The 17766-nt window shown below is 35.5% G+C and overlaps 1 protein-coding gene across 1 annotated transcript in view; it reads right to left on the bottom strand.

Annotated features, from left to right (window-relative positions):
* Positions 1 to 1567: 1567 nt before the first annotated feature.
* The window catches only part of LOC126736026 (beta-mannosidase-like), a 35327-nt gene continuing 19128 nt past the window's right edge, over positions 1568 to 17766 (bottom strand). The window contains exons 7-11 of the mRNA XM_050440215.1: positions 13840 to 14013; positions 13366 to 13779; positions 13036 to 13313; positions 4782 to 4929; positions 1568 to 2329 (exon numbers count right to left, since the gene is read on the bottom strand). Coding sequence (XP_050296172.1) covers positions 1674 to 2329; positions 4782 to 4929; positions 13036 to 13313; positions 13366 to 13779; positions 13840 to 14013 — 1670 coding nt within the window. The 3' untranslated portion in view covers positions 1568 to 1673. The remainder of the gene's footprint in view (positions 2330 to 4781; positions 4930 to 13035; positions 13314 to 13365; positions 13780 to 13839; positions 14014 to 17766) is intronic.

The raw sequence follows: 17766 nt of genomic DNA, 5'->3' as shown, positions 1-17766 counted from the left end.
ATGGACGACTTCTTTCAATTTAAGTAGGTTATGTTGAATTGAATATTTTTTCTTCCTCTTATTCTCTCTACCTTTGTTTTTCACATCTTCAAAAGCTACCTCTACAGCGAAAAATGCTCAACACAGACGATCAGGCAATGTAATACCAATTCGCTAACGATGAGGTAACGTTGTTCTTACCGGGTTTTTGATTCGAAAAATTGTACACGTCTGCACGTCGTTGTTATAAGTGTAAATTACTACTGCTACCATCTATAGTAAAAAATACGTTGTAAAAACAGTAGAGTTTTAACAGTTGCGTTACAGGTGCAGTACGTCGAAGTTTGGTCGAAAATAAACGTCGTTGCAAAACCAACTAAATTTTGCACTGATAACAACGTTGCAACTAGTGAAAATAAGAGTAATCTCAACTTAGACGACTGTAAATAAAATTGTTACTTGGGCAGTACCTTAGAATCTATTTACGCTTTACAGCTAGGTCAAGGGCATGAAATCCATGAGATAAGGACACTTCATTGCCTTTTCCTTGAGTTTTTAGACCTCTTAGTGGAGTTCCAGTAATCCGTCATGGGTCTTATATTATATAAGATGTTTCACATTTTGGTCCTAAGAATATTTTCCTTTAAATTTTTACTGATTTAGGTCTTCAAATAAAGTTGAAGATGGCAAGATATCCAGGAATTCTTTACAATTCAGGTGTGGCTTCAGTAGAATTATATTAATAATCATTCGGATATTGAACTGCTTTTGCTTTGGTGTACTCTTCCAATGGATGGAATTCATCAATTAATCAATCGTATTCAACAGTGAGCTATGAGTTTTTATTTTAGAATCATGGATACGATACATATCATTTCCAATAACATTTTTCTATAGGTAGTAAATCCTGACATAAAACATGCAAGAAATGATTTTTATTTTTTTACTCAAAAATCTTGCATTGCCCAAAAAACAAGTAGGAAATTAAATTTGCTCCAAACTGAATAAGGATTTTAGACATAATTTTTTTTTTTTGGAAAAACTAGCGGAGTACTATTTTTGTTCAAGATTATTTAATTAAAAATCTCGTACGGACACCACTGATAAAAATTTTAAAAAATCGTTTAGACCAATAAATGCCCTAAGGTACTCCAAAGACGTGTACCAAATTTCTTAAAAATATCTCAAGAAGTAAAAAAGTTACGTCTAGAAAATGTGTTTTTTCTTAACCCTGTGTTTTAAAAACGAAGCGTTTCTCCATATATGTTTATAAAGAAAATTAAGGCTCATTCTAAACATAGAATGCGTTGTTAAAGTGTAGCCACTACAATTCGGGACACCCTGTATATTTTTTCTTGCTTATCAATATTTCCTGGTAAAACTGTGCTCGAAAAGTAGTAGGAGGAAAACAGAGATTACTACAATAGCGAGCGCCCACAAGTTTTAGAATTCGCATCTCAGCTACATTAAATCCAATATTCCGTTTACCTGCTACAAAAAGTCTAGTTTCCTTTTGTTCAAGCGTTTTCATTTTAAAATTAGTCTTGCACAGATTCCTGTCGAAAGTGGAGTAAAGAAAAGCATCTCATTCAATTTTTTTATATTTATTTAGATAAAAATATTATAGCCTCTGAATTAACAATATAAACAAAACATGACTATAACCGACACGATGATTATTAAGAATAGAGCAATTAAGCATATTTAGGATCCTTTAAGTGCGTAACACTAAGAGCGTTTTTAAGAGCTTCCAATGTGACGTCATCATTGCTTTTAAATGTCACAGTTCTGTTCGACTGGGTTAGCAAAAATCCATTTTCTGAAAATGTGCCTCTTACATTATGTGAATCCAACCACACAAATAGAGCGATATTATCAGTCGTTACTGTTACAACGAAAGTCTTAGTGCCGGATTTCTTCACATCAGATATCTGGACATTCGCGAGAGCTAAGTCGGAGTTTTTAAGTTTGCCTGGAAACACGTAATTTTCTGGACTGATAGCAACGGTGTCCGTCAGCGAGGCATTTTTATGAATAACGTAATGGAAAAAACAACTATTCTTGTCACAATTTTGTTCAGCCAAAAAAGTGTCAGTCTGAATAGTCTGAATTAGCTGGGATGATCCTGCCTCCAAATTTAAACTTATACGATTTTCATAAACTGGCCTAAAATCTGGGCTGTTGTACTTATACAGTCTCACCAAAACGCTGACATCCTCTACTGGTGATAAATTGTCGTTTACAGTGTATATCTGAAGTTCCCTAGCACCATTAATGTGTCCAGTGACTATGACGTGGGAAAAAAAGTCTTTGGCAAAGTAATGGAGCATTTTCCATCGACCGGTGTAATCTGGGAAAGAAAACAGGATTAGCTTAAGTACTTGGAAGAACAGGTTGTACATTATAGAGACGAAATAAGACAGTCATTGTAATTGTCATGTCAGTGTAATTTTTAAAATTTTTTAATTATTAAATCCGCTAAGTGCTTTTGGTCTGTTAAGGTGCGTCCAGACCAGGCGCGCCGAACCGCGCCAACCTGCGCTGGGCATTTGTGAACGTTGCGGCAACAGTTGTTCTTTAGTCAGTTCCAAGCCCTGCAAAACCAAACAACTGGTTTTTTAAAATTAATATTAAAATATGAGTGATAATGAAATTGCAATTGCCGTCACTGCATTTATTTTAATATGTTTATTCATAGAATAACCAGACAAATAGAAAAATACCCCAATGCATTGTAAATGACACCTATTTGGACACCCAACTCGATCAGCTGGGACAGTAGTCGGGCAGCCAAGGAATTTCGCTCGCGATGCGAGTTGCTGAGATGCCAATTTTTTTTTCTAGTGTGTCGATCTTGATTTGTCTGGTTATTCTATGATCATATTGAGTTGGGCTGCTCGACGGCTCACCGGCCGACCTTGTGTGATTATTTTGTTTTTGGCATGACTTGCATATCATAATATTGTCATGTCATAAAGCCCGCAATTTTTTTCGTAAACATTGGCGTAAGGGGAGTAGTTTACTTTTTTAGCGTTGTTAATTTTTAAAACAAAACAAAAATGTCTAGTCTTACGCGTTTTACGGGTGGCGATAAATGTTATTATTTAAATTACGACAACCTTAGGCGGAAATGCAATTTTTGTCGCAAATATTTGTCGCGATTGGGTTTTTAACTGTGGTAAGTTCATCAAAACAAACTTATTAGTTTCCTAGATTTTTGTTTTCGTTTTTTGCTTTTATAAATTCGCTAATATTGATAATTTTTTAACTGATGGTAAATTGTTTTTGAGGTTAGAAAATGTTAATTAGGCAATCCAGGGACCTGTTCAATAATTATGGTCACAGATTTAACCAGAGAATTCTCTGGTTAAATCTGTGTTAAAGTAAATGGTTGGGGAGGGGGAAACAACAGCGCACTACTTGATTTGGAACTAATATATATAATTTATCAGGCCATACTTTATTTGAAAGGCCCTTATAATATACATAGGTATGTCTTTATGTTGCCGTTTACATTTTTTCCCCAAAAAAAAGGTTTTTACACCTGGCCCAAATGACCCAATAAGTTAAATGTTATTGTAGTTGGTTACCGGTTAGTGAAAAAAAAGTGGTTGCTTTTTGTAGATATTTTATTTAGGGTTAATCCCCTATATAATTTATTTTTTATCATTAGGAATTATTATTATTTTTAAGAACTTCCATAAGGTCGTAAATCCACCCCAATGGCAGGGGGTAAAAGAAAAAACGGCATAATTTTCATTAAAAAGTTGTATTCTTCAATAACTAATTTGACGTATCTTAACGATTTTTAAAAAAATCTTCAGCTTTTGAAATATTCGTATTTTTGGTCACCTTGTAAAAAAAATGTAAATCTACTCTACAAAAAAATACGCGCTAATACAGATAAAAATATCTTACTGGGCGAATTTCTGATCATTCATCTGTAACAGTAGTTTAATTTTGTTAAATTTAGCACAATCCGGCAACCCGCTTCATCGCTCCGTCGAAACAAAACGGCGCGATTTTAAAAATTTCAAATATAATAAGGCCGACCGACGACAGCGCCAAGTGCGGCGTGCGCCACGTCCCTTGGTAAGATTACGCGTCTATTCTCTCGTTAGCCTATGGTTTATTTTAACCATGTTAAGAAAGCTTAAAAAAAGGAAAAGACAACTCTGGTGGACAATAAGGCTATTTCAGAGTCGAAAAAAGTATAGTGAAAGCGATCTATTAAATTATTTTTTAGACACAATCAATACACGCATATAAAAACAAAAATTAAACGTACATATGTTAACAGTTCACTTCAAAAACTTCGTCCAAGCTAACCGCGCCAAGACGCGCACGAGCCTCAGTTTTCTTTTGATGTACCGACAACTGGCGGAACAACAACGAACGAACACGCGCAAAGAAGATCGTTAGTGCGCCTTGGTGCGCACTTTCCCGTCCACACTGAATGCAATGCAACGTTGCAAAACGTTTTGCGCGCTCCCGGTTTAGTCGCACCTTTAGACCATCTTTAGAGCTGCTTTGTCAAAGAGAACACAGAAAAACACATCACATAAAGAGGAACGTAAAACATGGACTGATGTACAAAGGTTTAAAATAACGAAAAAAACGGAAAACTAGTGTACATATTAAAAAAAAAAATTAAAAACTGAGAATGAGACCTTAACAATTCACATAGGCATTGGTAGACAATAAAGAAGTGAACAAATAGCAGATCTAATAATTAAAAAATTACATTGACATACGAAATGTTGCCTTATTAAGTTAAGTAGTTCATAGAAAGCAAACTTTACCTATGCTAGACCAAGTGGGAGCAACCCAAACATCATTAAGTTGCCAGTAGAGGGCTCCCATTGTTTTTCCTCTGCCATCATCTGTCAAATAACTTCTATATCTTCTATAATGTTCAGTTTCAACTTTAATTGCTTGAGCAGTATACACCTAAAAAATTCCATTGACGAATCAATAAACATCACAATAAAATATTTTGTTCTTGAATATTTCAGAAATATTCATTAGTTAATAAAATATTCATGTTGGCCACTACTTATTGCCGTGTTTTACGTGTGAGTCGCAACGCCTCAGTAGGGGAGTCAAAAGAACTGATGGAGATAGTTCTATCTCAGTAAAAAATCAATAAAATATAAAGATATATTTTTTAGGAAAATGTTTACTTTATTATTAATAAATATATTACTCTCGTGAACTAATTAAATTTATGAAAATGCAGCTCTCATAAGTACAAAGTATGGCAAATGGAATCAAGCACTTCAAAGCTTCAGTTATGAATTCCGGGTATTCTGTTTTTCTTTTTGATCAAAGGTATCCAAATTCTAAATGTAACATCCTATCGATAGATAATTCCAATAAATTTTTTTTGAGCTTAGTTACCAAATTTGCCAAATTTATAGCTACATTTAAAAACGGATTCAAGATCCACCTTTGCCCGATGTCCTCCGATGTCTATTGTATATGGAAGAGTAATGACACAATTCTTCTTTCAAAATATTTAACACTATTTTCATATTAGGTATATAATATGTCTTGATATTTATCTGACCTCCGACTTCTTCAATAAATAAAATATTAACAAAAGTAAATTAAAGTTGTTTTAATATATAGACAACTAGCATGAACCGGTAATATTATTGCTAAATCGACGATGAATCCGCGGTTAAAACCATGCCTATAACCTTCCTTGAGCAAAACCATAAAATTGTGCTCATTTTTGTATTATTCTGTACCGCAGTTTAGGCTGATGCTGACACTCCGGACAAACATTTACATTTATATATAGATGACCACAGGTCAATTTTTTCAAAAGTCGTGAGTTTTGCCTTTTGAAGTGATGACTTTGAAGTGTTTTATTCAAAATATGTAAATGCTCAGTTAAGTCAGAAAGAAATTCCGAATCACAAATGAATTCAGAATATTCTAACTTGGCTGCTGTAAATATCCCGAATGTCCATAACTCTGATTAGTACTTTGCTTTTTGACTGCCATCTAACCCCTGTATGGTAAATCAAATTTTAGTGGAGTGTCGAATCGATGTTGAAAATTGGATTTTAGAACCTTTTAGCTAACAGCATACTAAAAAGCTCAAGTAAAGCAAAATATCAACATTGGATATCAGATAAAACACTGGCATTAACAGGAAAACGAAGGACTATTCGAACATCAGGAATATACCCAGAAAAAGAACAACTAATAAAAAAACAATAAAATAATAAAAAAATAACTTCCTGCAGAAGAGATTAAAAACAATCTCAAATACAGAATATATGTAGAACTAGAAAGATATGCAAAAGAAAACCGCTACACTGAGTTTTATGGTAAAGTTAAATACTTGGCACGCGAGCTCAAACCTAGGACAGAAATCATTATGGAGAATCAAAGGTAATGGTAATAATCGATGCAAAAGGCATTGCTAGTGTGTGTTGGGCGTATTGCACAGAGGTCTACCAAGATGATCTGCAGTTTGACCCAGGACCCCTAAGGGAAGAACTCGAACCAACAATACTTCGGGAGGCAGTGGAACAGTAGTGAAAAAACTGCGAAATCAGAAAGTACTGAAAAACATGGGCGAATTGGGGATATCCATCATACACATCATATTTCAGAAGATCTAAAAGACTGGAGGACAATAGTGCCATTCATTTTCTTGCCTTTTTATTACAAAGGTTATCCTCTCGACTGTGACACTCTCCGTACGATAGTCCTAATTCTGCTTGGTAGCAGAAGCATATTCGGGATTACTGAACAAGGAGAGCGTCTGAAGAATTTCCTCTTGAGACAAATACCAAACGAACAGACTGGAGTTGTTCCGGGCAAAGGAACTCGGGAACAGATCATGTGTTTCTTGGACTACAGAAAGCCTTTGGACAAAATAAAATAAAGCTTTGGAATATTCTTGCCTAGATAGGTCTAACACCCAAGCATCTGATACACCTAAAAGAAATACTATATAGGTCAAACACGGCGATGGTACGAGTCAATGATACTCTCTCTGACACTTTCTCAACTGCTGCTGGGTCGAGACAAAACTGCATTTTATATCCCCTTCTCTTTAATATATATAATGAATACACTCTTAAATTCTTAAAGAGTGGTAATGTTGTTGGTAGCAGAAAATGATGAATAACCGAATAAATACAGTACACGGATGATACCCTGAGAATAGCAAAAGACGAGCATAAACTCATTAATATAGTGCAGAAGCTAGATGAGTACATCAGAGGGTATGGACTGGAAATCAATAATTCAAAGACTAAAGTAATGATTATTAGCCGTACTAATAACAACAGTCCTGACATTAAATATGTCGCCGTTTATCAAGTGGTCAAAAACTTTGAATATCTTGGATCTATCGTCACAAATACGAGATTGTGAAAGTAAAATCCGTATAGGCGTATTGCCATGACGCGAAACTCACACGTATAGCAAAGGAAACTACCATCACAATTAACATTAAACTTAGGCTTATAGGAATTCTCATTTTTTCCCATAGCGATTTATGCAGCAGAGAAATGAAAAGGGCAGATCGTCGCAAAATTGATGCTAGAAATGTGGTGCTACAGAAGAATGCTCCGAATTCCATGGACAGCACATCCCACCAACACACCAATTTTGAGGCAACTGCGAATGAAAACCAGGCTCTCTGCTTATGTCAATCAGCAGTATTTAAAATACTTTGGATTTATTGACAGGAGATCAAAGGCAATGGAGAAGCTAATCATAGAAATAAACGTAAATGTACTAGAAAATCTGATAGTAAAGAGCCTGCAAGCTATAATAAACCACGCATTCTTTAATAGAATTTACAATTATAATAATATTTAAAACTTGAGTGTAGTCCTGTGCCAAGTATTTGGCCGCAATGGTTTAACGATGCAGAGAACAATGCATCCAACAAGCATTTAACATTTGTTCTTTCAATTTAACAATAAATCCATTCTTCCCATCAGTCATAGCTTGCGTAACTTGAAGGAATGTGTTATGCAAGACCTATAGTATTTGCAGGAAGTGCTCTGCAAAATAATATTTATTTATTTTATTAATTTTTAATTAGATTTAAAATGCACAATCCGCAATACCTGTAGATTCACCAAATTGCAAGGATACAAAAGTCACTGTCAGAGAGAGCGATATACTTTTGAGCTTTTCAATCTCTTATGTGTAACGTTATCAAGTGTAAACTGTCTAAACTGTGTAAACTCAGCTTGCACTTGATAACGGTCGGGGATACTTACCGACCGAAACGTCGTGTTGTACCAAAAACAAAGACAATGTCAGTCCGACTACCTGTTTGCTTAAAAGTCAATATTTCAAAAATTTGTTAAAAATCAATAATTGTATCCTAAATGGACCCCGAATACCAATTATCCAATTATCTGCTAATTGTTTATTTTTTATCAGTACCTTTATATTAAAATTTTGTTCATCGAAGGTAAATCAAGGAAAGTAATGGATGCAACTATAGTGAGCAGCAATTTTTTAGGTCAACGTAATGTAGCGTTTTTATTTTTTTGGTTGCTTTTATAATGTAATAATTTAATATCTATTATTTAATATCTAGATTATATGACATCTAGTGTCAAGTTAATGGCATTGTAAAAATAAGAACTCCTAGATGGTGCTAGCTGTTCGTCGCTTTAAATTTTAAACAATTTACTGGAATCAGGTTGTTTTTTTTTTCTCTGACTAACGTGATTTTTTATCTGTCTGTCTTTGTCATTGGTCACGTACCCCATGCACAAGGATCAACTTTGACGTATTGGAATTTTCGATACCGGTCTGTTGTCTTCCATGCCATTGTTTTTCCTGTAATTTGAATACCTACTTTGCCTTTTGGGATTAGATTGTTTTCCGTATACGCTGCAACTTAAAACTCAGTAAGGCAACGTTATATAGTCAATTCTTGTAAAACTGGGTCTGCGTGGGATTATCTATCGAAGAGGTGCCCAGAAATTGGGTTTGCCTTTTTTTTTCCAAATGGTGTGGTCTTCAGGTTAATAAATTCAATTGCTCGAGATTGAGATTCGACCTCATAGTTACCTCATGGCGACACTAGGGATGTAATGTGAAAGATTACTTTAATACACTTGGCTCCTTAATTTATTCATTATTGTCTAGCGTCTAAAGTTCTATCGTCATAATTTACATTATAGTGTAATTTTGCTAAACATAAATTGTGTTATAGCGATTTTAAACGCTGGTAAAATCCTACTCCACACGAAGAGGTACTCGATAACTATCAAGTAACGCTTCATTATTTAATTCAAAAAATTTAAAAAAGTAGTCCATTTTTCTCAAAGAGACCACTTAATAATAAAAATTCTGAAATTGGAGGGACACAAAGTCAATGGTCTTAGATGATTTTTGAATTTGAGAATGACAGTCAGGCCAAACTAGTCCAGCTCTACAGAAGCAACCTCTTCGAACGGAAAATTCTGCTTCTGAAAGTATGGTTCCTTCAACAATGCCTTTCGTTCAAGTTAACACCAAGATTTGTCAATATCCGTTGCAAAACTTACAACAGATCATCTGAAACCGCTCTTAAGAGTGCCAGGACAATTTGACTTAAAGAAGAAGTTAATCCCTCTAGAAGAAGTTAGAAGTTACTCTCAAAAAATTCTACGGGTTTATTTTGGTCAATTGGATGTTTTGTATTGAGCTGGAGTGTCAACTTTAATACCTTCATGCTCTCTTTTAATCAAGTTTCACAATCAATCACTCTGTGCGATTTTGTTCCTAATCACAGTAAGCCCGAATTTCCAATAGTTGTCATAAAGGCGTATTTTTCTTTAATTTTTAGTAGAACCACTACTTAACAAAACGAAGGATCGGGGAAGTCCCGTTAAATTTTTTCATACTATGGGAGGTGTGTTATTGCAAAAGATAAAAAAACTGTTATAGCGAGCTATTAAGCACTGTTATTGCTTACAAATAGGACTTTAGAAGGCTCCTGGCTGTTGCACGACTTACTTCGCAGTTCTTTTGCAGTGTAAGTTTTCTGCCCAATCGCTAGCCTTGTACTGTCAATAGTCCTAGCTTTTGAATTTTTTGACTTTAATAGGTTTAGCTATTGCTTTATAAGTTTAAATTGCTGGCGATCTTCTTAACATAGATTTTGATTAATGAAAATCTTGGAGCTCTTTAGATGACTAAAGTTTTTGCTCTTCTTCATCTTTCTTCAGAAACGACACAACTTTTTAAAGGCGTGCATATTTTTATGTTCTATCGTTATCTAGTTTCTGAAATTTTAACTCTCAGGTTATTTTTAAAGAATAGAAACGTATCATCAATTTTTCTCTAAGAGACTAAACAAAAACAAAACAAAGATAAGAACATAAAGTCACGGTCTCATCAAATTCATATAATTCTTTTAAAGCTACAAGTGTTTCGCTCCTATCGGAGCATTATCAGGCCTAAAAAATACATTAAGATATTTTTCACAAAAAGAACGCTTATAAATTATGATAAAACTCATTACCTACACAGATCACATTACAACTAACAACAACAGAAAAGCTAGGTTAAGTTAACAGTTCCCACCATAGATAAAAATGTATACTTAAAAAATAAAAATGTAAAATGTCACCAGTGGCGAAGGATCCAGCAACCTTTAGATTTATAGGCGCGCATCTAATGTATTTGTTAGGCCTGATGATGCTCCGATAGGAGCGAAACACGTGTAGCTTTGAAAGAATTATATGGATTTGATGAGACCGTGACTTTGTGTTCTTACCTTTATTTTATTTTTAAAAAAGTTGATTTACAAATCCTATTTCTACTGATTCTTCTTTTGGGAGGTCAAATATATTTAATTTGTTTTTCGTAAAACGGTGTCCGTATGAGTCATTAAACTAGACTTTAAAGGTCAGTAAACAAAATACAAGTAAATTCAAGAACATTTTCAGTTGCCTTACTACTAATTATGTAACATTACAAATTATAGCAACTCCTCCTTCTTAACATAATAGTGTACAGTAGATGATTTAAGGCAATAATAATTTTTGTGAACTGAATCAACCTTCTCTGTCATGTACCAAGCATTACAATAGCAACAATTTTACGTAGACAGATTCAGAATGGTGAGCCGAAGAAGCCCTATCTATTAACCCCAAAAAGACTGAAATGGTGCTATTTACCAAAAAAAAAACCCTCACTAATTTATGCATCGGAAGGAGTAGGTCTACCTAGGTCTGACACTCGATAGCAAACAATTGGAACTCATACAAAAAGAGTACATAAAACATATATCTCTTACAGGCAGTGCAGACGCATAATTGGCAAGACCTAGGTGGGTATGTGGATCTACACTGCTATTATAAGATCTATACTAACGTACGGCGCTATTGTCTGGGGCCATAAAGTGGATCAGGTTACAATTCATCGAAACCTAGACCATGTTCAAAGAATGGCTTGCCTCAACATAACGGAAGCTATGAGAACCACACCAAGCAGGGCTTGAAAGACCTGTTGTGTCTGACGCCCTTAGAAATTTATATGAAGGAGGTAGTCTTACTCACAATGAAGCGCTTCCGCTCTAGTGGAATTAACATAAGTGTAGGGACAGGGCTGCAAAGAGCTTGCCTTTGGCAAAAGCAACAAACTCGCTTTCTATACTGGAGGATTGAGTTGCTCTTGCCTCGCCAATCTTTGCTTTTAACAAATGCTATACAATCAACAAAAAGGGTATGTTGGTACTAATCGGATGGCGGGTCTTACTAACATTTATTCCGATGGTTCCAAAAGTAAAATAGGTTTGGGCTGCGGCGTATTCTTCAAAAACCTCCAATTAAATAATGTTAGCATTAGGCATTATGTCAAGGTGGTCAATTTCGGTGTGTTTCACACCGAAATATACAGCATAACTCTGGCGGCAGAACAAATAATCGGTAGCAACGTTACTGATAAAACGGTGATTATCCACATAGATTGCAGACAGGCAATTCTTGCGCTGCCAAGAGCACGCCTTATGTCGGAACTAGTGCAGTAATGCCCTCGGATCCTCGTAGCAGCTTCTTCTTAGGAAGACCGCTAGATCAAAGGGCACAACTGCAGCAATGAAAATCAGGCCACCGATTCCCTCGGCAAGGCCGTAGATCTGATCATCACTAATATCAAAGAGCTACTAAAATCTCACTTTCACACGCTTTTCAAAATACTCAAGGCTGTAATTTATCCAAGGAGCTTCTCAGCTACCCAGACAAACTGGAAGCAATCTGTAAATTGTCTCTAACTAAAGAGAAACTACGCCTTATAACAGATATCCTAAGTGGTTACTGCCAATTAAATGGCCACGTTTTAAAAATGAAGACGAGACAATGGGGTATATACTTTGAAACTGCCCTGCTTTCTCGTTAATCCGCAGCAACTTCCTTGAAGAGATCAGAGGGTCCCTTGGCGACTTTGTCGCTAATTAAACATTAATTAAACATTAGTTTTAATTGCTGGATGGATGCTGGATGACGAGCTGAAAGAGAAGTCTACTCCTTCAACAGAGGTGCGCAAGGGGCATAATGAGGTCTAAGTGCAGTGGTACTTCCACCACCCTTTGCAATTACACATACAGAAGGATCTTGCCATGATCAAACATCTGTTTATGTCCAATCAAAAAGTTACACTGGCTTGTTCAATCTACTAAAATAAGGTTTAATATCCTCCATTTTAGAAATTATATGCCATGCTCAAGTCAGTGACTACTTGTTTAGAACAATAAAACTATCAACATGTACAGCCATTTTGATGTGGAAACTAGATCTAATTTGGACTAAACCATTGGTTTACGAGCAAGTTGGACATACAGAGCTTACACGAAGCAACACCGAAGTCAGCTAATAAACAAAATTCAACATTGCCAAATAGTAAATAGCTTTCCCTAGAAGTTCCTAATTCGCATATTTAACCAGTAAAATGTATTGTCTGTTAGTTTTAACCTTTTTGATTCTATGGCTGATGTCTTTTAATCTAGTAAACCATAGAAAAATATTTATTTCAAAACGACAAGTTATGCAATATTAAGTAAATTATGAAAAGTATTACCTCTGAAAGATAAATAAATGCGCTGGTATAATTTGCGCTACTCGAGTCGGGCATCGCCAAGTTTTCAGCAATTAACAGAGCCATCTCTCCATTTCCCTCGGGATGATGTTGACGCCAGTCCATAAATTTACTGTTGATTTGTAGATCGGAAACGTTATTGGTAGCAGTCATCCAAGCATCTTCAAATGGTAACGATTGATATCCGTACTCAGAACAGAATCTTGGGATCGGATAGGTGCTCGAATCCCACGGATCCAGAATGTAGTTGTAAAAGTGAACTAAAAATTATCGATTCGATTTCTTGGAAAACTTGTGTAAAGTTTAACTTACCATCTCCCCAATATTGATTTCCAGGACTTGAGCCGACCCAACCTTCCTTTTCAGTTAGATTTCCATTTGTAGGACTTGAACTAATAAAAACAGCTTGTCCTCCCGAAATTCTATCCAATTCTGAACGCACAGTGGTAATATATAAAGCTACATAGTCTTTCTTGTATTGATCGTAATTGTCCTGTGTACCATACCAGTTATCAGCCAAAACACCTTCGTTTTCGTTATTACCTGAGTATACAACTACACTAGGATGGTGCAAAAGTCTTTTTACATTATGATTAACCTCTTCGACCACATTGGATAAGAATTCTTCAGTAGCAGGATATAAGGAACATGCAAACATAAAGTCTTGCCAGATCATAATTCCTAGCTGATCAGCTACTTCGTAGAAATAGTCCGATTCATAAACCCCTAGTGAAAGAAAAAATTTTTTAAGGGGTTTTTCGAATTTTATCATGATTTACTACTTACCTCCTCCCCAAACACGTAACATATTCATATTAACATCCTTAGCACTTTGAAGAAGATGTCTGATTGTTTGACGATCTTGCCCCAATTCTGGTAAAACATTAATTGGAATTTCATTAGATCCCTTGGCAAAAATTGGTTCTCCGTTTATTTTAAAGTAAAACGTTGCTCCAGTATCTGAAAATTTAACGTTATTTTACCATTATTGATTCTTTATATAAAAAGAAATGGTACACGGTTATTAAACCTGACTGAAAAGTAGGGGATGTCATCTACGAGCGTAAACAAAGTGTGGAGCTAACAATCAACCTTGGCGCAAGTAGGTATTTCAGGCAGAAATATACAACATCGAAATTTGTGCAAGATATTTGGCAAAAGAATAATCAAAAAAACAAAACTCGTAGATTGAAAATTAGTAAAATATATATTTTACATTAAAAATAATGCTTTTACCTTGGCAAAATATATGAATAATTTAACCGATATATTCGTTACTTCAATTATATGAGTTATAAATTACCATCTCTAGCTTTACCCATAGTTTTCTGGTTACGGTCATTAAAACAGACATTAAAATCATGACAACCCAATTCAGACTCTAGGTATAATTGTCAGTTAGCCAAGTTTCAAAAATCATAAAGATATCATATATTTTCAGAAATTAACTTTGTATTAAATAATATTGCTGAGAAGTTACTGGAAGCAGTTTTCAGTGATGGCGATCCATTGCAGTATCTTAATCAGAATGCTATCAACCAATCATTCTTTTTCCTCCCTGTAGATGCCACCGAGGTCCTTGAAACAATTCAGTGCTTGAAGAATCATAGGTCTTCAGGTTCCAATGGTATCTCTTTACGTCTGCTGTCATTTCTGCCTGCGAGCGCTTTAGGTGATTTGGTTTGGGCAATCAATCAGTCATTTCATCAGGGCGAGATACCATCCTGTTTAAAAGAAGATATGATCCTGTTTAAAAGAAGATATGATCCCTCTTCATAAAGGTGGTAGCTTGGACCGACCCTCTAACTTCCGTCTCATATCAATTTTGTCTACCCTCTCCAAGGTTCTTGAGCGGCTTGCAAAAAAGAGAATTGTCTCTTTTTTGTGACCTAATACAATGTGCTGTCCCCTAATCAGTATGAATTTCAGTCATCTAAGGGCACGCAGGATGCCATTTTCAGATTCTTGGAGAGTGTGTATCTATCTATGAACTCCAAGGAGGCTGCAGCAACGGTGTTCTGTGATCTGTCCAAGGCCTTCGATTGTGTGGATCATGGAATACTGCTGTCAAAGCTTAATTTTTACGGATTTAGGGGAGTGGCTTTGGGGTGGTTGAAGTCATACCTGTCTGGTCGCACCCAGAGGGTGGTTGCATCTGGATTTTCGTCAGGGATAGCACACCTTAAATGTGGTGTACCTCAAGGGTCAGTGTTAGGTCCTATTTTTTTTTATTATACGTTAATGACTTAAGCTCTCTATCACTGCATGGACTAGTGGTTCAGTTTGCTGATGATATTACAATTCTGTGGCATAACAAAGATCAAAAAGTAGTCAGATCTCTCATAGTAGAGGACGTTCACAAAATTAAAGAGTGGTGCATCTGCAATCAGCTTGTATTCAATGTTGATAAGACTTTTGTTCTGGGCTTTAAGTGTAATGTAGAGGGTTTTTTGTTTGATGAGCAGAGCCCACTACATGGTGGGGATTATTGTCGATTTCTCGGCCTCTTCATTGATTAGAGTTTAAGGTTTGACAACCACGTTTTGGGCCTCCCTGCTAAACTTTCTTCTGGTTGTTTTGCAGTCAGGGTTGCCAGGCATGAGTTGGGACGGTTGTTTGCTCGTTCAGTTTATTTTGCCTTAATAGACTCTCATATCCATTATGGGTTGCCATTTTGGGGTTTGTGCTCCAAGGGACTCCTTAACATAATTTTTACTATTCAGAAAAAAGCTTTAAGGTATCTGTGTGGTGTTGGTCTGAGAGTCTCTTGTAAACCTCTTTTTGTAGCTGAAAGAATTTTAACAGTTTATCTCACTCTTTATATTGGAAAATGCAACACTCATACATAAGTCCGAAAGTCCACCATCCTGCACCAGTCATAATACTCGTCAAGTAAAGAACTTATCTCTTCTATATTTTAAATCTGCACGATTCTGTTGGGTATCTCCAACCATTATCATGTAATTTAACAACAATAACTCTTCTACAGGCTTATATACTAAAGATGTGTATTGAGGTGTACGACATCTGGTCATGCGTGAAGCGCATTAGATCTTGCAGTGTTCTATGAGTAGGTGTCTCCAGATGTTGGGAATATCAACCCTGCCCTAACTGAAGATTTCTTAGATTTCTTAAATTCGCTTCCAGGATTCTTCTTTTCTTCCAATGGTGCTCCTTGCACTTTTGCAAATTTTGCTCTAGCCCAATGTATGTTGTGGCCATTGGACTAAGTGTGTTCTGCTATTCTTGATCTGGAAACCTCAGCAGTGAATTAGAAAACATCACCAAAAACCTACAACAAAACGTGTATCCAAGTAAAATAATAAAGACAACTATTAACAAAGCATCAGAGAAAGCATGGAAAGAACCATACCAGCTGGAGGATCCTACAGGATATTTAACCATATCGTATATCAAGGGAACTTCGTAGAAAATTATAACGCAGGAGAATTTTTAGAAATTGCAACACTGAGACTACCTTCAGTTCGAAGATAATTATAAGAGATTATTAGTATTAAAGGCCAAGCCCAGAATACCTACTAGAGACCAAGAACTGCGTATACCACATTCCCTATGAATGAATAACATCAAAAGGATGAGAAGGAGAAATTTCAGTAATTAATTTTCCTCAATCGGAGCTTATTATTTGGCTTTGTAACAGCATTGAACATTTGTAGAATGATGTACGCAATATCAGTAATCTCAATTTTTCTGCCTATTTATGAATGTATCCTTAATTTTTCTCCTAAACAGGTTCCAAGATCACCAGATGTCGTCGAGGACTATGATGACGAGACGATCTTATACCTGAGATTGCTGGAGACTAATTGGCACGTAAACTGCACTGTTTGGCTCATGAGTTAGGCTTGTATTCGAATATTTATTATATATTAAATTGGTCTTTGCTAAGTTAAATGGTTTAAATTGGTTTAAAAACCCACAGAAATATTAATTTAATTATGAGCAAAAATCAATAAACTATGCCACGTTGTTATGTAGCAATATAGTTCGTAAATATATAATGAAAGCTAGACAAGTAGAATTGATTAATTGTCGGAGCATAACAAATCGATTATTGTACTTATATTTTTCGAAATGTTCACATAAATTAGCAGAAAATAAATCAAAACAATGTATAAGCTGGCGACATTGGTTGCCGACTTGCACGTGTGGCTCACCAGCGAGTCGCACTGGAAAGCTGTAATCACACTAACCTTAAACGTAATTTAAGTTGTATAAAAACTTAATAGTAGTTTTATTTTCTTCCAATACTCAAGGCGTAAAAGTTTCTTCTGAGTTTTGAGATTTTAAGAGAGATCCGGAAATTTCGGATTCAACGAATAGGACAGTATGAACGGCATTTTAAATTAATTTTTAATAAGGAAAAGAAATTTTTACCAGAAGAAGGAAAATATGGGTAGTAGGTCAAGAAATGTTAATTCACATAAAGAAAATAATGTTAATTCAATGGTGTCCCACTAAAACGTCATTATCTTGTATTATCGTAACTGTCGAAGTTTTTCCTGATGGAACAATCGGTTCTGGAGAAAATACTGATAAAGAGGAGGATCAATATGTAATAATTATAATATAAATATGACTCTCTAATGCGCATGGCTGGTCATACCCTTCCTTTATCATCTTAAATAAAGATTAAGGTCGTTCAAGCTTTGGCCAATCAAGATAAGAACTTTTTAATCATGCGCAAATCCT

Source organism: Anthonomus grandis, chromosome 5 (assembly GCF_022605725.1).
Source record: "Anthonomus grandis grandis chromosome 5, icAntGran1.3, whole genome shotgun sequence".
Lineage (NCBI taxonomy): Eukaryota > Metazoa > Arthropoda > Insecta > Coleoptera > Curculionidae > Anthonomus > Anthonomus grandis.
The sequence above is the reverse complement of the archived record's forward strand: the minus strand, read 5'-3'. Positions and strand labels throughout refer to the sequence as shown.